The sequence below is a fragment of the Rattus norvegicus genome, chromosome 19 (genome assembly GCF_021556685.1).
Source record: "Rattus norvegicus strain SHRSP/BbbUtx chromosome 19, alternate assembly SHRSP_T2T, whole genome shotgun sequence".
In the NCBI taxonomy this organism is placed as follows: Eukaryota; Metazoa; Chordata; class Mammalia; order Rodentia; family Muridae; genus Rattus; species Rattus norvegicus.
In genome coordinates this window covers 44752225-44777474 of record NC_141552.1, presented here as the reverse complement: position 1 = coordinate 44777474, position 25250 = coordinate 44752225, and the positions used below count along the sequence as shown (strand labels likewise).

At 42.7% G+C, this 25250-nt stretch overlaps 1 protein-coding gene and 1 long non-coding RNA gene across 2 annotated transcripts in view; one reads left to right on the top strand and one right to left on the bottom strand.

Moving 5' to 3' along the window:
* The window catches only part of Ttc29 (tetratricopeptide repeat domain 29), a 211576-nt gene that overhangs the window by 115795 nt on the left and 70531 nt on the right, over positions 1-25250 (top strand). Inside the window, 2 exon segments of the mRNA NM_001013890.1 lie at positions 8364-8455; positions 18877-19000. Of these exon segments, the coding sequence (NP_001013912.1) occupies positions 8364-8455; positions 18877-19000 (216 nt within the window).
* LOC147999423 (uncharacterized) lies at positions 6318-24215 on the bottom strand. The gene is made up of 3 exons (XR_015643613.1): positions 23963-24215; positions 12375-12731; positions 6318-8697 (listed from the first exon to the last, which is right to left on the bottom strand). It is a non-coding gene; the product is annotated as an uncharacterized LOC147999423 (long non-coding RNA).

The following is a 25250-nucleotide window of genomic DNA, read 5'->3' as shown; positions in this document are numbered from 1 at the left end:
ACATGGAACGGAACCCCCCAACACTTGACATCTTTAGCTCATTCTGATCACGAAATTCCCTGTGTCTTCCACACTGAGTCTGCCTCACAGTGTTTGTCACTGACAAAAAGTGGGGGAAGCTAGAATTATTAACCTGTCCCTTCAGCTCTAGATGGCTATTTTGTCTCGAAGAATTTCTCCGTTCTGTTTCAAGAAAGATCCACTCATTATACCAAGGAGAAGGGGTGAATGTAAAATGCTTGAGGTCCTTCACAGACCAGAGCCCTAGGAATCCCTATCAACAGTGAACAACAGTGTACCCCACTGAAGTGGAGTGACTCGTGGGAAAGGGGGGGACTGAGTTTTCCTATTCCCCTACAGCTTCTGCAGCCAGCCACAGTGCACTTCCACTGACTCACTGGACTCCTCTCTTGATGCATTTGCCTCCCCCTTCCACCCGCCCTCACTGCTCCACAGTCTGAATGTCCTATGAGGCTGTGATTGAACTAAGTTATCATTCTTATCTTCCACCAAGCAGCAAGTTTTATATCTGACTACCTCACTGAGAGCCAGACGGCCTGTAAATTAACTACCCCTTGGTCAAGGGCCTCTGAACAAAATATAAAGCCAAGTCTCTAATGGTTTTCTTTGTGATAGGTCAAGGGCAGGGAGATATTTTCTTTCAAGGCACTGCAAATATAACATAACTCACGCTATGATTGGGTTGCCCATGGTAGATATCCCTGGGCCTTCAGACTTCCGATAAAAAAACTCACAACTGAGAAGCACAATGGCGCTGTTCGGATGGAGCTTTAGTATTGTCCTAGTACAAACGGTAACGAGCAACTTCGGAAATAGTTTGGAGCAATGCGCTTCAAATCAGGACTGAGGAAAACTGCTTTCTACTTGCATGTGCAAAGCAAAGCTCATCGTCTTGAGGCTGAGCACCTTCTGCATCTTGGATTTACAGAGGGAGAGGAGTTTTAGGTGAAGGACTAGAAATGTTCTGGAACATATATCTATCCTTACAAGGCTGTTGAGAGTATAGTGTGAGGCTCCAGCATCCCCGGGATTATTCAGCACTAACGAACTAAGTGTAAGGGTGACTTTGAACTTCCAGCCAGTTCTTGAAGCTGCAAAACAAATGCTTACAAGTTCTGAGGAACAGCATGTGCTAATGGCCTCTTCAGATTAACTGGTTACTACGTAACACTTCTGCTAACTGCTATTGTAACACAGTGACAGTGTTACCAGCTCAAGACTTTTCAAGACTCTTCAGCTGAAGAGAAAGTGTAAAGATTTCAACTGAATTGAAATGGTTCGCTATTTTGTTTCCTGAGACTTTTTTTTAAAAAAGAAAAACAGTAATTCCATTTGGGACATTTTGAAAGATTCATTCCATTTCTTTGTGTATATGTTTCTACAGCTGCAGGCACACTGTGTGCCTGTGCCCACCTGAAGGCTAGAAGAAGGCATTAGACCCCGCGGAGCTGGAATTACAGGTGTTTTCAGGATGCTCAATTTGTCTGGAATACTCAAGATTATTCAACAGGAGCTCTTAATCACTGGACCATCTTTCCAGCCCCTGATTAGGGATATTTTAAAAAAATAATTCATTTTATTTTAAATGTGCTCCTATGTACATTGTGTGTACGTGTATACAGGAACCTGAAAAAGCCAGATGATGTTGGACTCCCTCAAGCTAAAGTTTCAGGTCACGTGTAGTGGATGCTGGGACCCAAACTTGGGTCCTCTGAAGAGTTGTACCCACTTTCAACCTCTGAGTCGTCTTTCTTGCCCTCTGATCTGGAATTCTTAACCTAAAGCTAAATTGTTGAAAACAAGTACAACATATCTTAAATGACTAAACACATCATTCTAGCGTCCTAAACTCCAAACTATACTTTTGGAAGGGAGAGTTCTAGGCCATTTGTTCTAACTCTGTCATATACCAGAATCCTAGAGGAACCAAGTTTCTTGACTAAGGTTACACAGTGAGCTGCTCAGACAGAAGAAACGAGCACATACTCAGTCCTTCCTGCCCCACACCACACAGCCTCTGGTGTGTATGCTAGACAGTACAAGCCATCAAAATGTGGTAATGGGCTCAATGATGAATAATGGGTTTCAAAGACAAAGAAGGCACCCTCTAAATGATCACTGTTAGAAGCAGGAAAGTAGGCTACTTCTAACTGAAGAAGGGAATTTTGGAACGTTCGGTACACGGTGAGATACAGAAGAGTGAAGCTGCATTTGCTATGTTCACAAAGTCACACACTCGGATGGCTGGATGGTCCACTCAGGATCCCATGGCTCTATGAGGTGTCACTGTTAATAAACACATCAGAAGCTGTGCCTTTCCAAGAAAGCGTGTGTGAACTTCAAGTGGTGTGAGACACCTCCCCCCATTCTTAGCCAGGCCTGCAATGACTCTCCATCTCCAGGAAGATCCCCCTGGATGCTGGTGATGCCCTGGCTGGTCTCAGCCTGTTACTACAGTGCCTGTCAGAAGTCATTAGCCACCGGTTTCTTTGACTAATGTTGCAGCTGATTGTGTGCATCGGGTTCAGACACTGTAAATGACGCAGAAGCGCCTTCTCTGCTCGCCAACTGTGAGGTGGCTGAAGGGGCCTAGCGTGCCAGAAATCAGAATAAATGTATTTCCAATGAGATTTGACAAATGATTTCAAGCTCACGGTGGCAAACCTGACTTTCTAAATTGTCTGTGTTTATTATTATGTTGTTGTTTTCTCCTTCTTTCAAAGAAAAGCTGTGAACGGAGACTAGTGCCTAACTCTTGTTATGAATAGATGGTTCGGGGCTTCTTTGGGGTGTGTATGACAAAATGCCAGGTGTGCTGCCTTTTTATGATGGTGGTGGCAGGGAATATAAAATGTACCCCGAGCTGTGGACTCCTAACTTCTTGTTTGTAGACCTATCTGCTGAGTTTCCATTATGGCTTTATAGGTGGTGACTGATCTAAGTGGGTTTATCTTGACTCTTCCACTCCTCTTAGATTTGTGGACAAACATAGAGGGAAAGTGTTTAAATGAGGCTCAAGAGCAGGGGTTTTGCCCTTTCTTATTTTTGAACGTCCTTGATGACTATGTACCTGCTGATGACCAGATGGAGAAAACAGTCATGTCTCGGGATTAGAAGTTGTTATATAGAGATGGGCAGAGTCCTCTTGCTGCCCCACAAGACAGAATTTTGGCTAAGCACATGGGAGTTGCAGATCTTACATCAACCCAACCTATAGTTTGTTTATCGAGCTTTCTAGTGATTGTGTGGTTAGCTTCTTAGTGTCCAGTCATGAAGATTGTTTAAGTGGAAGCCAGGTTGGGGTTTCTCAACGGTAGCTTTACTTGCATTTTAAGCCCGATGATAATTCTTTGTTGTGGGGTGGGGGCTTGTGATGTGTACCACAGGGATAGCAACCCTTCCCTGATTATAACAACTAAAGTGTCTTCAGATGTTGGCAGATGCCCCTCCATTTGAGAACAGCTAGGTTAGGTGAGCATGGGTGAAGCCAGGGTGTTGCTTCACTCAGTCCTGAGTGAGCATGTTCAATACCACGTCACATAGGAACAGGTAACAGTCCTCCCTCATAGACTCTGCCACTTTCCACTCACACTTGAGGAAATAGGCTCTGAGAGATGGAGTCACTTGACACAGGACACTCAGTTCATTGGTTGACCTGACATCACCTGTGGAACTTGGGGGACGTCTTATCACTTTGGTGGCATTGAGTTGACACAGCAGCACACCAGATCAGTGTTTCTTCCTTCCAGGCTCATGAGCTCCCCTGACTATAAATCTGAAAGGCAAGACATCTTCATCCACTAGAACTCTGACACTAACAGTTCTTTGCTCCCACTTCCCTGAACTATGCTGGTAGATTTTAACCGTCCAGGTTACAGATATGTGTCTGACATATTCAAAGCACGAGTCTGTTCAACCAAGTGTCCCTCAGACATCCACAGATGCTGCTAGACTCCCGTGCACCTTCCTCCATGGTGTGTCTTGTGAAAACAGTCCCACTCTCTGTCTGGCTTCCCTCACTGATTTCAGTTAACTAGGACTTGCTCACTCCCTGTCAATTTGTAAATCACATCTTATCTGCTTCCAAAAGAAGATAAGGGGTCACATTATACTTTTGTGAAGAGGGAAGCATATGTGGGGCCATATGTTTTAGAAGCTTCTGCCTGTCCTGGTAAGGAAGGAGCTGCAGAACAGTCCGTGTCACAGAAGCCAGAAAAGAACAAAGGGACGTCTGCACTAAAGGACTTTCTCTTTCTCCTCTTTCATTCCACCACAAGCCTACTTGGTCTGTGGAGTGGTGCTGCCATGTACAAGGTAGGTCAGCCCCTGCTAGCCCATTCTCTCTAGAGATAGCCCTTCATACATACCTGGAGATATACTTACTAGTCTCTTAGACACCCCTGCCATAAAAGTTGCTTTTATTCACCCAACTTAAGTTTGTCTTGCTGCCTCTCTTTGCTAACCTAGGCCTAGTCCTGGAAACTTCTAGCCTCTGTACAATCTTATCTAGTCCTAGAATGTTTTGAGCTCTGAGACTTACTGATGAAAAAGTTCACCTTCTTGTTCTTACTGAGCTATCGCTGGCTGGTTCAACTCAGCTTTCTGTCTCAAACTCTTCCCCAAGATGACTGCTGCAATCTGGCTTCTCTCAGCCTCTGACAGAATTGCTCTGCCTGGCCTTATATTAACTCTGGCAATTTGTTCTAATCTTCTGGCTCCTTCTCATTCTCTGACTCATTCTGTCTTTACCTGTGTCTAGCTTGTTCTCTCTTCAATCTGTATTTGTAAAACACTTTCAGTAAAGCTGCCTCCTTCTCCATCTCTCTCCCTTTCCACTTCACTGTGCTGTATTCCTGTACTGTACTCTCTTCCTCCTGTGCGCGCGCTCTCTCTCTCCCTCTCCCTCCCCCTCCCCCCCATCTCAGCTTCTCTTTCCTTTTTCATGAGAGTTGGTCATATCCTATTCTGTCAAATCTTTCTCCGATTCATCACTTTGTCTGTCACTCAATTAGACATCACTTTCAAACATGGGTGCTTCCTCCTACAAACTAAAGTTCATTGTTTGGGATTAAAGGATTATACTAAGAATGTATCTGCCAGAGGGATTAAAGATGAGTGCTAAGGGCTAAGCCTCACCACCACTAAAAACAGGTTTGTTTGTTTGTTTGTTTTCCAGAAAAACTACAATCTCTGGGTTCATAATGTGGACCAAATATCCTGCAACACCCCTTAATAGGATTAAGGTGATGAGATTAATCATCACCTTAGCTTACCACAAATTAGTATAAAACACTCCTGTGTTCCACAGAATTCATCATTTTACCCTATTTTTCTACTTAGTCGTATTTTTCTTTTTACTTTAACAAAACTTATTTTCTCTGTCCTTAGACTTCTCCCACTTGCGTGTCTCTTCTTTTGAGCTCACGTTTCTGGTAGGAATTAGGTAGGTAGACCATCTTAGAGCAAATCTTCCACAAGACACCCAGTGTGGCTCCCGTGTACTTGAATGCTTCTCTGTTTGGCAAAAAAAAAAAAAATCATGTCTTTTCAACTGCCTATGTAGCTACTAGTTCTCAGGCAACTGTTTAAAGAAATATCAGATTCATCTCGACACAAAATAAATCTTTACTTTGGGGCAGGAAACTCTTGCACTGGGCTGCTCCTGGAGGTTGAGGAAGAGATTAAGAATTCTTGTTGTATAGTGTGTAGACTATTTAGTACTGACATATGAAATCACAGTACCTGCATGACAGCTTTTAGAGGGAGGCCTTCTTCTTTAAGGAGGAAATTAAGTACAAAGAGTTCTCCTGGCCCGCATGTTCGAATACCGGGCAGATACAGAAGAGCTGAGGCCTGTATTACCTCGGTCTCCCTATCCTGGGGTTGGTTGCTGGGCCTTAGGCCTGTAGCTCCAGCTACTCAGAAGACTAAGGCAGGGTTGATTGAGCCCAGGGTATGGGGCCAGCTTGGGAATGAAGTGAGATCCCATTGGACAAGACATAGGAGGAACACTTAGGTTAGTGTTCACCCCAGAAGACCCTCTCTACCACCATGAAGAAGCCACACGATAACTGGGACCATGAGAGAGCTTTGCTGTGTGAGCCGGGCTCATGCCCTAGAGAAACCTGCTTCAGGTTACTGCTGATTCACATACATGTTAGTTTGTCTGCACTAACACATAAATGTTCTCAGGGCTGCAAACAAGTCACCATTATAAGATTCCGTAAAGATTCTGTAAAACAGGGCCAGGACCAGGGTGGAAGTTCTTATTGAAAGAAAGCAAATGAACTATTTTAGGTATAAAATATATTAATAATTAGCCTTTAATTTGAGATTTTAGAATGTCACCTAAAAATATGCGGACCAAAATAAAGTCTCTTCCAAGGTGTTTTTATACATTAACTCAACAAGGTTTCTTAAAATTTAAAAAGTTCAGTGGTTCCATCTCATACCTCAGGACAGCTCCTGTGAAGGCATCTCAGGTTAGCCAGAGAGCTGTCGACTGTGAGGCAGAATGAACAGTATGTCCTCAGGTTTCTACGGAGCTTCATTAAGAGGCCTCAGAATAAGGATCAATGCTACTGACTGTATATTTTTAAATTGCTAAGGGAGGGCTAGAGATGTGGCTCTGTAGGTGAAGTGCTTACTGAGCAAATGTAAGAGCCTGAGTTACGACCTCCAGCGCCCACGCACAGCCAGTTGTGGCAGAGTGCATCTGTAGGCCCAACATCCCTGCGGCAAGATGAGAGGCGCAAGTCCAAGGAAGTGCGTGGCCCAGCCTGATTGTGTTACATGGTGAGAACAGGGTGGAGGAGAGCTCTGAGACCTGCAGCTGGCCCCTGGCCTCCACACTCATGCCATGGAGTGTGTGTGCTCGCAATCACACACATGAACACACACACACACACACACACACACACACACACACCCCACTCACATTCACACACAGACAAAAAAAATGATGAAAATATATGCATTCTTTTTGCTTGTTTTTTTGAACATCATTAGCATAAAACATTAGCAAGTTGGAAAGTTGTTAGTGGAGTACTCATTTATACACAGGATAAACCATGACACTATATCTTATAAATAAATGCAATCCTTACATGTGAATTAAAGTTATTGAACGTGTTTTCAAAATTTAGGACTTTGGGGGCTCAATAAGACTCAAAACCAGGGTTGGTATGGACCCACAGAGAGGTCTTAGCTTGAGTGATCCCTTACAAACCACAGATCTGCTTCTGATGAGGGGTCATGGGGTCTCACTGGAGTCATTTCCCAAATGTTAACTTGGAAGAAATAAAGATAAATGTGACATAAAAACAGACGGGGGCGTGGGAAGGAAAGAGACAACACAAGTGGGGAAAGGGGCTCCAGGGAAGAGACGTGGGTGGGCAAATACAAGAAATAGGAGGGAAAAGGAGAGAAGCGAATACAAGCCCTGCCTTAGGACTTCCACCTTCCTGCTGTCTAACTCAGACAGAGCACACCAGGCAGATGGATGCCCCACCCCCACCCACTCGCCCTCTCAAATGCCATAAAGTGACTTTCACTAATTCTGGCTTAGAAAATGTGCAAAAAGGATTTCCATGAAGGTCCTTGGAGACTTCCTGTGTTCTCATGTGTGTAATAGGTTGGGTCGAATAACAATAAGGAAGAAGAGAGGGTGGGGGAGATGTTGGTTTCTGTATTTTCCTCCCCTGACCTGGGAATAGAGGGGTGGGGGTGGGGGGTGGGAATTAGAAAAAGAAAATGACAGCGCACAGTGATGTCAGTGTTAAATTAAATTAAGATCATATGTTTGGCTGTGGCAGCTTTTGATTATCGGGGAGATTGCTGGTAATGAAGTACATTTGTAAGAAATATTTTTAGTGTGAGCTATATACACATAACACTGCAAGACAGGGCTCTTCTGAAATGACAGATTAAGAAAAGGTCTATTGCCTAAATTCATTCTTTTCAAAGAGCTATATATAGAAAGAACATTGATATTTGACTACCATGGTAGAAGATTATGATAGCACTTACATTACCTTAGGTAATCGTCTCCGTGTTTTAAAATAATTCTGTAAAGCATTCAATTATTCAATTATTCATTCACAGCTACATTATATACACGGGATGCTTTGGAGAATTGGGATGGGGGAGCATTTTTACAAAAGGAAGAATTCCCTGTTGTGGCTCAAAGACGTATCCATGAAACAAACCATAGCACAGTCCCATGTAAACCAAGCCAACAAAAAGAGACCTTTTGGAAACTGTTAATTTTCATCTTCTCTGTTATGATGCATCCTCCTCAGATGTGGACAGTCTAGACACTCAGCATGTTCCTCTCCCCATAGGTGCTCGATAGGTACAGTGAGATCTCCACAAGCTTGGATGATGAACTTAGCCTAGGGAGAGCCTACGAAGCGATGGCCAAGGTCTTGCAGAGGTAAGCCAGCACAGCGTGGTCCTGCTGTCTCTGTGGAGTCACCCAGCTGTGAAAGACTTAAATTGTTTGAGGTCTGTCGCTTTCCATTACTGCCTGCTTAAAGTTTAAGCAGTGCCCTTCTTAAGTGACCCTTTGGTCGGAAGTTATTTTAAACTGGTGTGGTATTGTAAAAAGATGTATCCAAAGTCTTCTTTGTCTGTTGTGTAAGCTCCCTTTTGGTTTTCTGTGAGTTTAGTGATGACCTTGAGTGAACCAGAGAAAGAAAGAAAAAAATCAGGTCACCATATCTCACAGGCCCGGAGCTCAGAGAGCCTAGTGCCAGGCAGTGCATTTCAGTGCCGTGACTTGCCTAACCTTTCCTGAGCTCTTCAGGCAGAGTTCCACTTAAACTTCCACCAGGCTCCTTCTGTGACACAAACCTGGATTAACAGCTGGGTGCAAACATTTTATTTGAAATAGAAAAGACTGTTTAACAGCAGTCTCTGGGAACAGCTTCTGATAGGTATCTGTTAGTGGAAAATATCCTGATTGCCCCTCACCTCCTGTACCACAGCCATTATTCATCATAAAGCATAACTGTGTGTAAGCCACTCACAATACCAAAGGTCCTCAAACGTGCAGTCTTGGTTTTCAATAGTTAACTTAGATCCAAACTGTAGCCTGTTCAAAATAATCGTAATGGTAGCAGGCGTAAATGTGCTACAATGTAACTTCAAGTTAATCTTTCATTGTAAATATATACAGGGCAGTCTGAAAAGGTGTGGTGTTATTGAAAGACATTGTGCCTATATGCTTCATGAACTAAAAGTAGAATCATAATACTAAATACTACATTCATGATACTAAATACATAAAGACTATAAAGATAAGAATCACTCCTTAAAATGCCAGTGCCCATGAAATGGAAGGTATCCTATATAATATCAGTTAAACATGGTCATTGTTGGGCAAACGTCTTAGAAGACAGCATACTGATGAGAGTATGGACATTTACTGGAGAGAATCAGGGCCAGCCACATGTAAGGGAAGTAAGCAGTCTGTCAGTGGGCCTTCTTAATATACATGGCAACCAATCCCCAGAAGACCAACCCAGCTTCTCTTGAAAGTTCTACTCTCCAAATAGCAACTAATATGAGATCAGTTAGTCTCCAACTTAATCTGTTTGGACGTAGTGTCCCTGTGCACTCCTCTGTCTAGTTCATTTCAGCTACTAAACTACTCACTTTGGGTCTTATCCCTGTTCCAAGCCAGCAGAAAACAGTTGGGTTTGTTGTATTCGTGGATGTATATGTATGTATAAGGAGTTTTCTTGTGTTGTTTGTTACTGTATATGTATGTGTAGTGTGTGTGCATATGTGTACACACATGTGTGTATGTGTGTGTGTGAGTGTGAGTGTGTGTGCATTGCATGTATGTCTGATGCTCACAGAAGCCAGAATAGGAGAGTGTACGATCCTCTGGGACTAGAGTTATATGGGATTGTCAGGAATCCTGTGTGTGCTAGAAACTGAACCCTGGTCCTCTAAAACAGCAGTCAAGTACTCTTCCTGTTGTACTCTCTTTCTGTTCCCCAGAAAATCATTGGACTCCTCATCTTTGTAATAACAAGCCTGACCTAGGTTTGCCCAGTGATATTCTGTGTTCCTTCACATGCTTATAAAATAATTCTCACAAAACAAAATGGCCATTACATCCTACACAGCTCAAGAGGTGAAACCCTCGCAGGAATGTTTCCCTTCAAAAGCCTCCTTTAGCTTTTGCTAGGTCACAAGATAAACATGTTTTTGAAACATCTAGATGCTAAAGGTTGGCTTCAAATTATCTACAAAGGTTCACTGTATGTCTCATCTGGGATATTTCAGTTTGTAATTCAGAATTCAAATTCCTCATCTGTCCAGTCAAAGCTGAGGGGACAGATTATCAGTGTAAAATCCTAACAATGTGGCAGCTTTGAAAGCACAGATAATCACATGTTTGAGGTGGGAAAGGCTGGACCTGTCCATGACAGGCCGAGAGGTGGGAAGCTTCTCAGGAGTGAGGGGAGTTTTTTTTATATTCTCAGCAGCATGGAAAACAGAGCTCTGGGGATGGGCCAGTTGAGAAAGTGCATAAAGACCTGAGTTCAGACTGCCAGCATCCACATAAAGGCCAGGAATGGTGCTACATGCTGTAATCCCGCACTGTGGAGGGCAAGATAGGCAGAACCCTGGGGCTTACTGGAGAGTTAGTCTAATTGATGAGCTCCAAGTTCCATAAGAGACCCTGTCTCAAAAAAATAGTGTGGTGAGCAATTGGGGAAGACTCCTAGCATTGTCCTCTGGTAGACACACACAGACACACACACACACACACACACATATACACACAGACACAGACAGACACACACACACAGACACACAGACACACACATACATACACACACAAACATACACCCTCACACAAACATACACACACAAGCATACATACACATACAAACATACACACTCACACAAACATACACTCACACAAACATACACACTCACACAAACATACATACACACACATTCACACAAACATACACACACACACACAGAGTCATGCACACATGTACACAGGGAGGGGGAAGAAAGGATAGATAGATAGATAGATAGATAGATAGATAGATAGATAGATAGATAGATAGATAGAAGAAAGAGGTGGGGAAGGAGAGGGGAGAGAGAGACAAAGAGACAAAAACAGATTCACATCTTGTTTTATGCCAAACAAAACTAATTCCACTTACAGAAATTACCCTCTCCTAAAGTACAGTAAAGATTGTGATGATTTGTGCACAGACAGACAAGCATCCTTAATTCTGTAATGTCCTGTAGAACGCGGGAGTGCACAGGCATGCTTCTTCTGCAGTCACAGGAGAAAATGTCCCAGGCCATGATCTCCCCAAGGCAGAGCTGCCAGTTTGCAGCTCTGGCTCAGAGGAACACAGGTCATGGGCAATTATGTCCTATTAACATTTCTTCAGTGTTCATTCAAACACAACGTTCTACACAAAAAGCATTGCTATTTGGAAATCTTTGGTTTAAACCAGCCTATTAAAGTCAAAAGCTTTGCACGTTTCGTGGTCATTTTAAAGAAATTGATAAACACGTCTACACACGTGTATTGGTACATACATGTTGAATCCATTCACAGTACTCAACTCTCCCTCTGTGCTTAGCAGTATCACGCACAAGAAGTAACATGGGCAAAATAGAAGAAATCATGGCCGAAGTGGCTGAGAAATAAATCGGGTTGTGTGTGAAGCTTAGCATCTCCCTAAATCTCTTCTTTTCTAACCTGCATGATTGGAACAGTTCGCTAATGGCAGCCCTACATCTATAAACATATTTTATCTCTCTGGGAAACAGAGGAGGATGCCATGTCTAGGATAAGTGGGTGTCCGAGGCCCTCAGCTGAGTGTGCATGCGAGGTCTATAAGCTGGAAGCTTCTAAAGTGCTTACAAGAATTTATACTAAGCCTTCATTTGGGAAACACACCACGTTCTCTCAGGATAGGATTTGGACATATGAAGTTACCCTTTGGCGATGCTCAAGCCAGACTGGTGTGACTTATTAAGGAAAGCTTCAATAGTGAGCAACCCTTTGGCTATTAGTGAAAATAATATCTGCTATATAAGGGCTTAAGCAGCATAAAAAAATTTGCAATGTCATTTCTTCCTTACTTGCCAGAGTAGTGAAGAAAAGAGTCAATTCTCAAAGAGCCTTGTGCCACTACTCTGAAAGTCCGTTGTGATTCATAAAGGAAAGGGGATATGAGATATTACCAATACTATTTATCGTCATTGTCATTACTACCGTAGCCAGAGGTTGTCCACGTGCACACAAAGCAGGAAAACCCTTGATTTTCCTTATGGAATGCATATGCTTGTATATTCTCACTTACTCAACTACTCCATTTGTTGAGATGCCACAGCTCTTCAACAGAAGCAGAATAGCTCCCTCAGAGAATGTAGAGAAGAAGGAATCCTGCAGAGCCGCATTCGAGTTGGGCACAGCCACCCTGCTTCTGGGTTTATTCCATGCCCGTTGTAAATTTTCTCACACACTTGAGTTAAATGATTTCCCGGAAAACTTTCCACAGTGGAGATCTTCAAATAAATTCCAGCAAAGTTTCCAGTGTGAAAATTACCTTTCTGTTATAGCCAGAGATTAATTTCTCCTTGCTTGAGAGAGACGACACGCCCTAGTAATTTTCATATATTCTCGAAAATGAAACATCCAGGCTTTGGAGTGAAATTTGCTAAAAATGACATCGGGAAAAAAAGACCACGAGAAACATTTCTATTAATTCGCAGAATTAAGAATGGCTTTTCTAATTCCCTCCTGTGCGGGTCCCATTGGCCTTATTACTTTCATCTGTGGCCCACAAACTTGGTGGCACAATCAACAAAGCCCTCTGTGGCCGTTCCTCTCTGCTCTCCTTGATTTCTTCTCCCTGAGTAAATGATTAAGTTTTCATGCATTGGTTCAACCAAAATCTATGCTCAGTCAACCACATCCTTTATTGATTACTTCTTCAGCAAACACTAGGCCAAGTGTGGTATACATAATTGGACAGTTGTCAGGGGAACGTGGGTGTTAACGGTCCTGTTTTCCCAGTTGGAAACTGGAATCACCTTGATACACAAATATTCTGCCCTGTGTCATTTTCATCCTTTGGACCGAGGAGTCCAGGTCCTCGGAATATATGTCTTTAACTCTCTGAGGTCTGCTTCAATGAATTTAATGATTATATCATATAATCTGCTGTTGAAGTTGCACCTGTGCACTGCATATAGGAAAACTGGAATTAATATTTGTCTAACATTTTAACCTTGTCTTTGAACTTATATAAATAATCTGTAGCCTTCCTTTAGAAAGAGAAATTGATTCCCACCTTGCGCCAAGGACAGACTCGCTCCTAACTCTGCTGTTAATGCCCACGTTTGCAAGCTTTCTCTGCACCCTGGTTGTTTATGTCCCCGTAGCTGGACGGGTGGCCTCGATGTGGGGCTGCACACTCGCTGAGTGGAGAGTATAACTTGCAACCAGAGGACCTTCGCTACCACTGCTTTGGAACAAAGTCCAGGATGATTCTGCGGGTTTGGGAAATCATTGCTCGTGGCAGACTGGAGAGAAAGAAATTCTAAATGCCCAGTAGTCACTATATTTATACTGTGTTGTGTTTTTCCCGCTACACTTGTTTTTGGACTGCTGTTTGAGTACAATATGATTTAACTATCCTCAACTGGCCAAGCCTAATCTAAAACTGTACTTCTATCCAAAAGCATACCCAGTTTTTAAGGAACATTAAACATACATAAGCTCTACTGATCTAGTTTAGATAAATGGCAACAGTGAATTTTCCTACGGTTTTTAAAGTAAAGATGCCGCCTTCTCTATTGCAATGTCATAGTGTGCCAACGAGCTTGAGGAGTTAGCATCGTGTGCTGAAATAGTCTCAGACATAGAAATATTATTATTATTATACTCTATATTTACTATTATTAATTTGTATTCTATTGGCTTATATACTTTATGCTTGTTTGATTTATCAATATTTTTCCAGTTCACCTTAGTTTTTGTAGACGGTTAATTTGTTAAATACTTTTTTAAAAACTTGCAATTATAATATAATTACATCATTTTCTCCTTCTCTTTCCTCTTTCCAGACCCTCCCATGTACCACCCACCCCTGCTCTGTCTTTAATTGTGGCTGCATATCTGTGTGTGTGTGTGTGTCTGTACATACATATTCCTAAACACAATGCAACCTGCTCAGTTCGTGTAGTGTAGCAATCCCAGACAAAGAACCACAAGCAACTAAAAAATGCTGAGATCCGAAGAAATATTCTTCCCCGGGGAAAAGCACACAGATTGGTTGGCTATTCAATCCCAAATGTTCTTCCCTGAGAACATACACGCAGACAAACGTTTGAGTTAAAATAGCCTCTCTTTATACTTTAATGCATATTCCATAAACAGCATGAGTTTTCTAGAAAATCGACCCATCCCCCAGTCCAGAAGATGATTCGTGATTCTGGTATGAAAAAAGGAGACATGGAGTCACGAAAGGCAGGAATCGCAATTTTGGGGAGCATGAAATCCCATCTTATCTCTGCCCTGTGAGCACTGGTTTATCAACAAGAGGGAAGAATGTATTCAATCGGCTCTAACAGCCAGGGCTTCATGCGTCTATTGGGCTGAGCATTCACTACTTTATTGTGTAGTGGGCATTGTCACCGTGGATACTTAGCAACACTGGGTTTGTCTCTCATGGTAGTGTCCAGCAGGGCCATGGACAGTAACCTGTTACGTTGCCGACGGTCACTGCAGGATCCTGCCACATACCCAACTGCTCATTTACACAACTTCCACATCTGAGCTTTCACGATCATGTTACAGATGAAGAAGTGGGAGTTTTCCCTAGGTCTAGAAGTTTAATATTATCAAAATTCCTCATCTAAAAGAACAAAAGAGGAACACAAAGAGGACCTACCAAGTGTGCCTGTGCCCTGGCTCCTAACGGATGCCCCCTGGCTTTAATATCATCTGGCTGCTTTAGCAACACACTGTCTGATGAAAACAAACTGTCCAGAGCTGGCAAGCTCCTGCAGGACGAGAGCCTTTCCCTCCTACGGCCTGTTGCAAACAGGCACTCACAGCAAGGCTTCTACGGTAGCCTTGTTCCCTATTCTTTTGAATCACCCCAATAGCAGCACTTCATCGCACATTTGGAGGTCTACTTAGTCATTTTAAAGAGGAAAAATGGAGTCATACTTAGAAAAGAGCATTTTTAAAAGGGAGAGAATAAAAAAGAAAAGGAAAACAGATAAAAATGGAAGGAAAGGAAAAAAGAAGGAAGGAAAAAATCTCTACATATAATCCTACCGTGGGGCAAAATTCACTAATTTATTTAATAAACATTTTTCCCTCTGTGGTATGACAGAATTCCCTAATGAGCGCCCATAAACATCATCTGCCTTCTCAGCAGGTGCTGCTGCCCTGAGACTGACACTGGAAGGGGCCTGCCTCCTTTGTAGGATAAGAGTAGCTGGAAACAGGAAAGGCAGGTCTGAAGTCCAGAGGCAAGCAAAGGACACCCAAGCAGGACAGATCTGCCAAACACTGGTGCACAGTGGGTCACACCTTGTGCTGTTACAGATACACCCAGGACAGCCACGCATTGTTGGGGGAGCAAGACTGCTGCATGGAACTCCGGGGGGGGGGGAGCGAGCTCTGCCTGGGCTCAGTGTCAGGGTGAGGTCAGAAGCAAAGGACCTATGTAGGCAAAAGGAGAGAGCAGAGATTGTCAGGATATGCAGGACAGTGAATGAGAAGGACAAACATCTGGAGAACGAATCTGGGATCATTATGCAAGGCCTGGGTGGGGAAATCTAGGATCATTCATGGTAGTGCCCCCTCACTGTGTGTGCAAGACCTAGGTGGGGGTGGAGGAGGAGGCAATGGCCCGTGAGTTAAACAGTGTACTGCGCTTCCGTTGTCTACAGTTCAACATGCAAGGGCAGCCCCTCAGTGTGCATTACAGTTTATGACCTCTATGAATACTCAGTTAGTATTGTGCTCATGAGATTTGACTTTAAATTCCCTCTAATTGCCTTTTAAGAGCAAATTTACCCTTCCACTACCAGTCTTGCTCATACACAGACTGTCAAATCAAGGCACTGCAGGATTCTAGCTATTTTGTGTCATTCATAGTGACTGTCACAGCTCAAGCCGCATATGGCTTTACATTTAGCCCACCAAGCTGACAGAGAAGCCTTTCTGTTATAAGACATCCGCTAGACTGTTAAAGTTCAGAGTTTGCCTGCTTGCTTGTGAGACACTGCTCCATGTATCTCAGGCCAGCCTGTAGCTCCCAAGGATGACCTTGAACTTCTGATGACCCCCTGTAACTCACAAGGATGACCTTGAACTTCTGATGCCCCCACCCCCATCTCTACTTCCCCAGTACTAGGATGGCACATGGTTGGTGAGAGGCTAGAGATCCAACCCAGAACTTTGATCTCACCAGACAGACACCCTATCAGTTGAGCTACATCCTTATCTCATTAAGTCCCTGACTAAAACTAGTCGTGAACTCCAAACATCCACATGACTGGTTTTTTTTGATGCTCAGCTCTCCTGTGGACTCTGTCTTTCCTCTATCCAACCTTCAGCCATGCCTGCCTGCAAAAGTATGTGAGTGACTACCCTATGCTGTGGACTTGGCTAGAAGGTGTGGGTCTCCTTAAGCATTTTGCTAGAATATAAACCACTTTATGTGTGCTGCTTTAGTGATGCCTGAAATATTGCTGCCAAAAGACACTTACAAAACAATATTTACTCTGTGGTGGGGGCATGGGGGAGAGAAGGGGGGAGGAAGGGAGAGAGAGAGAGAGAGAGAGAGAGAGAGAGAGAGAGAGAGAGAGAGGCTGACTCCTTCACTCACTACGTCACTCACTATGTAACACTGTGTGGCCTTACTTAGAACTTACTGTGTAGGCAAGGCTAGCCTCAAATCACAGAGACCCTCCCAAGTTCTGGGAATTAAAGGAGGGTACATTAGCATTTTCACTTTTTAGAAGTTTTTAAAAAAAAGATTTATTGAGACAGTTCATAAAACTATACTAATTCTTCTTTTAAATCCCACAAACCAGTGGTTGTAATACATGCACAGAATTGGGTAGCTATGACTACCTTCTGTTTCAGGAACTCTCCATTATTCTTTAAGGAAATCCTGTGTGGGTCATTAGTTACTCATCTTCCTCCCTCAGATTCTGGCAGCCACTAGCCTACTTTCTGTCTTTGTTGATTTGTCCATTCTTCACACGGTATAAAATGAATACACAATATATAATCTTCTGAGTCTAACTCTTTTCATGTAGTATTTTCAAGTTTTACTTGGTTTATCGTGTATTGGTGCTTCATCTTCATGGCAAAGTAATATTCCACTATATGGACCTACCATGTCCCGAGTCATTATCTAATTGATGAACTTTTCAGTACTGTCTACTTACTGGCTATTATTCAAAATGCTGCTCTAACATCAATGTGTGGGTTTTTGTGTGGACACATCACTGTTTCTCTTGATTGCATTATCTTGGAGCCAGATTTCTAGATCCTGCATTAACTCTGTGTTACAGCATTTGAGGGACTGTTGGTTTTCTAAAGCTGTGGTGCTATTTCACATTCATGCCAACCACCCTTAAGGCTTTACAAGGTTGAGTTTTCAACACATCTGCACCTAAGGCTCAGGGAGCATCATCAAAGAGAGGTTGGAAAGGCTCAGGACCAGGATGTCTACTATAAGGTTGTGTCTTCCATAAATGACAAGGAAGCTACACCCATGTAATCTTGACATTATGACCACTTAAAAAAGACTTGAAGAGTGACAGTACCAGCTAACATGCTGACATGGATGGGAGAGAAAGCTTCCAAGGCCCCACCCTAAACGAAGAGATGCAGGCTGCTGAGAGGGAGAATCAGCCTTCTCCAGGGACAAGCCCCTAGATAGGTTAGTTAGCCAATCTCAAGTGGTCAACCCTAAAAAAAGATACATATGAGCATCATTAAATGGGCACAGCAGGCTATATATGTATGTACATGTGTGCATATGTGTGTGTGAACATGTATGTGTGTATGTGTTTGCACATGTATGTGTGCATGTGTGTGTACAAGCACAAGTGTTTCCATGTGTATTAATGTGTGTGTGCCTGTGCTTATGCATGTGCATGTGTGCATATGTATGTGTGCACATATATGTGTGCATGGGTGTGCACATGTATGTGTGCATGTGTGTGCATGCCCAAGTGTTTCCGTGTGTATTCATGTGTGTGTGCCTGTGCTTATGCATGTGCATGTGTGTGTGTGTGTGTGTGTGTGTGTGTGTGTGTGTCTAATGATAATTAAAGAGGAAGAGGATGTGAATTTTCAGAGGGAGTGGAGGGGACATGGGAGAAGTTGGAGTGGGGAAGAGGATGAGGAGGAGTTGCTGTACTTAGAATTCAAAAAATTACCTTAAAATTAACTGTGTTTTAGCTCATTGCATACTTTAACAGAGATTAGTGGGGTCTAAAGAAATGTGTGTGTGGGCTGGAGAGATGGCTCAGCGGTTAAGAGCACTAACTGCTCTTCCAGAGGTCCTGAGTTCAATTCCCAGCAACCACATGGTGGCTCACAACCATCTGTAAAGAGATCCGATGCCCTCTTCTGGTGCGTCTGAAGACAGCTACAGTGTACTTATATATAATAAATGAATAAATCTTTAAAAAAAAAAAGAAATGTGTGTGTTTTAAGTCTCACCATCCTGACCAACACCCACCATTCTCTCCAGGTAAGACACAAACCCCTTCCTTTCACAACAATGATGAGATGGACACTAACAGTTTCCTGTTTTACCCTAGCCAAGGAGAGATGACAGAAGCAATTAAATACCTGGAGAAGTTCGTTGTAATTGCAAGAAACAACTTCAAAAGCCTGGATGTGATTCAAGCGTGCACGATGCTGGGTGACATCTACAATGAAAAGGTGAGTGCTGTGTCCTTTGTGTGGAAAAGCTTGCAGAGGCTGAAGTCTGTTCTCAGTTTAAACCCGCCATCCCAAAAGTCAGTGTGGAAAATGCCTGAGACTGCAGGATGTAGCCCAGACCCAAGGCAAGGAGTGGAACTAGAAAGATCTCTTTCCTCCATCTGTCGTTCAGAGCTGTCTTGGGTACAGGTGACACTGCCATTCGGTGTACCAAGTAACTGACTGTGAGGAACAATGCAATAAATTCAAAGGCACTTTGTGAAAACTGTTGACTCTTATCAGCTCACTCTGACATTCTCTCTTGGTCCAAATTCTCTTTCTTTTTCTTTTTCTTTTTTAATCCAATTGGGATACTCCTTAGTAAGCCTCAACTGGAGAAGAAAAGAAAGTCCTGAGAATGATTACAAAGGGAATTTAGATGGGGGTTTACAGCATCCCAGGAACCACGATTCGTAAACGCACCGGTTGTAATATCAATTTTAATATCTTCAGTTGCCCAGGGTCTCCTTTAGAAACCGTATGGAAGAAGCCAGTTTCTCTGGTTATAATTGCTATTTTGATCATGAGTCAGATCTATCATTTTTTAGGGTAATTATATTCTCCAACTGTGTTCATGCACTCTGTGTTAATCTGAGTGCTCTGTGATTAAAAGCACCACTGTGGTATCCCACCGCTTGGGTGACAAGCCCAGCTCCCTCACTCATAAGATCTGGGACCTGGGACAAGTTATTTACACTTCTAGGTGCTTTGAATTTTTTTTTCATCTTGCAAGGATTTTTCATTTCATGGGGCTGGGGAGGGGATAGCGCAGGGCAGTAAACATGACAAGGTGCAACAGTATATGTGTCATGATGAAAGCCATTATTTTATATAGCAACTAAAAATGTTAATTTAAAAAAATCAGCACTAGGGGGCTTGAAAGATAGCTCAAAGGGTAAGAGTCCTTGCTGCTCTTGCAAAAGAAGCTCGCTTCCCAGCACACAAGTACTTATAACTCCAGCTCCATGGGATCTGACACCATCTTCTGGCCTTTGCAGCCATCTGAATATAGGTGATACACATAAACTCAAATAGTCACACACATACACACACACTCAGAGACACACATACACACCCATGCACACACATGTACACACCATACACACACCATACATGCACACTGGCACACACACACATATACACCATACACATACATGTACACACATGCACACACACACATATATATATACCACACATACACATACACACAGACAAACACATACACACATGATAAATAAATAAATAATGGACTAAGTCATTAAAGTGTCTGTTTTGCAAGCATAGAGACCTGATTTCAGATCCCCCACACCATGTTCAAAAAAAAAAAAAATTAGGTAGCACATGACTAAAACCTCAGTAATGGGTGGGTCACTGGGGCTCATCTTCCGAGCAAAGTCAGTGAGCCCCAGGTTCAGTAAGAGAGACCCTGCCTCAAAACAAAAATGTGGAAAGTGGTCACAAGAGAAACTAGATGTTGCTCTCTGGCCTCCACACATATGTTCATACACATCCATGCACAGGTGCTCAATCCATGTGAACACAAGCATACACTGTACACAGTGTAAATACTGAGGGAAAAGGGAACTGAGTTAGTAAGGAGAGCAAGTTGGATTGTAGGAGTCTAGCAGGAAAAGTGTGGTGAGTGTTGCTATGACTGCTCACAATCATACCAGTTCCCTGTTACAGATCCCCCAAGAGTGCAACTCACTTCAAGTCCTCCAGACTCAAAGCCCTCTTAACAGTCCAACCCACACTTTAACCACTACACTGTGTTTTAGGGAAATGAGTTTGAAATTCATACAAATGAATGAAAGTCTTTTGGTTTTTCTGTTTTGGGAATAATTCCTACGAGCAGTCATGTCCTCTTATTTCTCTCAGTCCGCTGTTGCTCCCCTAGTTCCTCTGCCTTCCCCAGAAGAAGCCACCATCACAGCAGCGATTCTAAAGGGCAATTCAGAATGGGTTTTTCACAGCACAAAGACACCAGAAGTAGCCAATGTGCTGACCATAACACCATTTTTTTTGTTGCCCAGAGACCGCTGTGGAAATCCTGTGGAAGGAGCTTTTAAGGCCTCCTGTCCTCTCCATTCCCGCCCCCTTAACCTTTCCCCTGCTATCCTGCCTCCTCCTTCAGGACTGTCATCTTTGCCTGGCTCTGCTCCCTCTGTCTCCCACTTTGCTTTTCCACTGTCTGCACTCCACGTCCATACCCCAGGACCTTCCTCTGTCTCATCATGCCTCATCCGCTGCCTCTGCCACTTCTCTGTTGACCTCCACATTGAGCTTTAGTCTATTTTTCAGGACAAAGTGGTGGTGGGCAGGGATGCCAAGATTCATCAAAGAGGGGACTGCATCCTCCCCATAGCTGAATTGACACACTGAATCAAAAGACACCAACAGACTCTTTTAAAGTATTGGTCTTCAGAAATATCAGAGATTATGAATGCTATGACTTTACCATCCACCAAACACTAAACACTGAGATGCCATATGACACAAATGCCAAGTGTCCGCCTGTTCCTCCCGGGTCAGAAAGACAGGGACTATGAGACAAACAGGAGTAATAACTTCATGTTCTCAAGTTTTGCCAAGTGTTTTTGATGTCACAACTGTGATTTATTATCTGATACTTTGATGCTCAAAGAAGAGTTTTATACCAAAAGATGGCATCAATTACTAAAAGCTAACTTGTATCAGTTTATCACCATTATAAAACTTGGAGGATTCTGGACATTCGTGATATATCACAAGAGGTGAGATCCCTTCTGCAGTTACTGTTTTATTGCCCGTTCTCTCACTTCTCAATTAAAATAACATCTTTAATGATGTTATTAGCAACAAGTTCCAAAATATAATGTTGTAAGACAGAAGTTGTGAGGCAAAACTGTTATTTGAAAAGCACTATAATTGGCATATTCTGTGATTATGGTCTTGCTTTTATAATTTAAATTAGTGATCTTAAAAATAGTCTTTATCATAGTGATACACGATTTCAATCTCAGCACTCAAGAGGCAGAGGCAGGTGGATCTCTGTGAGTTCGAGGCCAGCCTGGTCTACAGAGTGAGTTCCAGGATAGACAGGTCTACGCAGATAAACCCTGTCTCAAAAAATTGATATAATAAAATCAATAAATAATATTACTCTTTCCTTAGTTAATATTTTATTACATAATCAGGGAGAATGGGCCACCCATGCCACTCTCTATATGTGATCTTTTGATGGAATGTTAATTGAAAATATATAATTAATATAAAGTAGCCAAGTGAGAGAATTTTGGGGACATAATCAAGTATCTGCCCTTATAAGATTTCTCACTCCTCCATAAGATCTAAAAATAATCACAGTTAAAAGAACAGTAGTTCCTATGTTAAATTAGCAGCAGAAAAGAGTCAGTGAGATGGCTTAACAGGCCAAAGCACTTCTTCACGAGCTGAGAATCTGGGTTCAATCCTCCAAACCAAGGTGGGAGAAAACAATTGATCCTCAAACTTGTTCTTTCAACTCCACATGTATGCAAGCCCAGTTACATAGAAACACCACACATACACACACAGAGAGAGAGAGAGAGAGAGAGAGAGAGAGAGAGAGAGAGACAGAGAGAGAGAGAGAGACAGAGAGAGGCAGAGAGAGAGAGAGAGAGAGGATGTTGCCCTGACTACTGAGAAAACACTCATTTATTTTGAGTTTGCTTACTGGGCAGGTGACTTTTTAGACGAGGAGGAGGATCTGGTAGGAAACAGAATAATGCATGAGAATTCTATGATAGGCTTTGTTTCCAGGTCTATGATGTCACTGAGACGGAACTCTGGAATTGTCAGGGATTTTCAGAGCATTTCTTGCAGTTTTCCTTTCATGAATGCAGTGGTACCTCTAGAATTTGCAGCACAATCCTAAGCTTATATTTAAGATTGTCAGAACTGACTTCTAGAATCATTAAACATTTATAATAGAGATGACATGAAAACAAAGATGAACTTTAGACGGTTGTACAGAGTTTTAGAGGAGACTAAATTTACATAGTAAGCTTTTTCAAAGAATTAAGAATCTGGAAATATAGTACATTTATAATAGAGATGACATGAAAACAAAGATGAACTTTAGACGGTTGTACAGAGTTTTAGAGGAGACTAAATTTACATAGTAAGCTTTTTCAAAGAATTAAGAATCTGGAAATATAGTAGACATTAAGGAAAACTCATTCCCAAAGGTATGTTTTTAAGAATGCTAACATCTGAAAAGAATGAATATTACATGTGCTTGGCAGTGTTTTAGAGGATTCTTCATTGGTAGAGGTTCATAACAGCTGTTTGTGCATCCAAAGGTGGGATACAAGGCCCAGTTTGAAGTGAGGACAGCTACCTAAGGGGAATCCTGCTTTAGCGACCACAGGCACTTGGGTTAAACATGGCCCCGTCAGCCTTTCAGACTTTATGCTTCCTTCCCCTCCTCCTCTTGCTGCTGAGCATCAGGGACTGCCACCAAAGCTCACCCACAGTGGTTGTCCCGTGTCTGAGAAAATGAATGCACAATGCTTTGAAAAATCCTGGAAGTTTAAATATATGGCCATTTAATTTATAGTCCTTAGTTTTTCCAAATTCAAACTCTCATCTGAAATCAATAAACAGCCCAAGGCTCAGAAATATGGCAGGAGCAATTAGACGCCTCAACCTCACGTCTTTTGCTTTTTAAGGGTATCAGTTGCAGAATTGCGGCTTTTCCTGTATCGAATCTCACTGGTATCTATCAAGATAATCTGTGTCTTCAGCATCCTTAATATTTGTTATGGTTCTCAATCATACATTATTGGAACACAGATGCAACCTTTGACATGGTTTTAATCAAATCTTCGCTCATTATAAATCCCGTTTTACGATAATAATGAAAGACTGAATCGCTTACAGCAACAAGCAATTATTACTTACACAATAAAAAGGGCTCCACATCAGTCAGCAAGTTTGGCAGAAGGGACAGTTAAATAGGGGGTCCACCCAGTCTGCCCTGTGGACACAGGAGCTACAGCGTGACACATGCTGCATTTGAGAGTAGCTACTCCTCACCTTGGCAAAGACCTCCTTACGACTGCTCATCAAAATGGCATGGAGGGCTATGGAGTTGAAGCTGCTTCCGTCTGCTGGCGTGGAGGGTGACGACACATTCATGGTGGTTCTAATTCTCATTGCTTTTACAAGGTATGGGAATATGGCTTAAAGTCTTTATTGCAAAACGGTGTTCCTTATAAAGGTTTCTTTTGAAAGGAGTGTTTAATCATGGTTTAAACATCTCCTCTTAATGTGGGTGTGTGTATGCATGTGGAGGCCAGAGGTTGAAGTCCTGTGTTTTTCTCAGTCTCTCTCACATGGTTTACTGAAGTGTAGTCTCTGCCAGGACCTGGAGCTTGGACAATCTGATTATTCTACCAACCAGCCTTTTCTGGGGAACGCCTGCCTCCATCCTATGATACTGGGATTATAGACAGGCTGTAGCTTTTCTCTGGGTGCCAGGAACTCAGACTCCAGGCCTCTTGTTCGCAACACAAGTACTTTATCCACTGAGTGTTCCCCAGACCCTCTGTTTATTTGGTTTTATACATGTTTACAGTGTGGGTCTTTTAGTGCATGGCAGTTGTTGAATGACCACGTCAGGAGCTTAACGTTCGTTTTCATCGGTGCTTTGTATGTGTATGTGGGACCTCTGAATGTTTCCAAATGATTGCCCAGTGCAGAACAGGCTGTGGGAGCGGCAATCTCCTGCTGTGCTGTAGAACCCTACGCTGAACCGGTGGATAACTCGACCTGGGCTCCACACACGGCTGTGAAGTAGAAACTTGGGAAACTGGTGAAGAGAAAGAGATAGGAATCCCCCAAAGCACCTTAAGTCTGTGAAAAATAGAAGTTTATCCTTAAGAGTCTCCACAGGTATAGGTCAAACTGGAAGCAATTTCCTCCTTTAGGGAAAACCATGTGTGCAGACTTTTAGGAGGCTTGGAGGAGAAAGGAGATGCTCTTTCGTTGTCCTCAGAGGTGACATGTGACAGCTAATGACGTATATGAAGCACTTGCTCCTGGCCTTGGCACTTCTGTTCCCAAGGCAAGTGCTATTATTTGAACAATAGTTTTTTGGGTAGGTAAAAGAAAAACATCTTAAATTTCTAAAATTTGAAATGCTACAGTGAACTTACCAAAGGCATAGGCGTTTAAACAATCCTCTCCT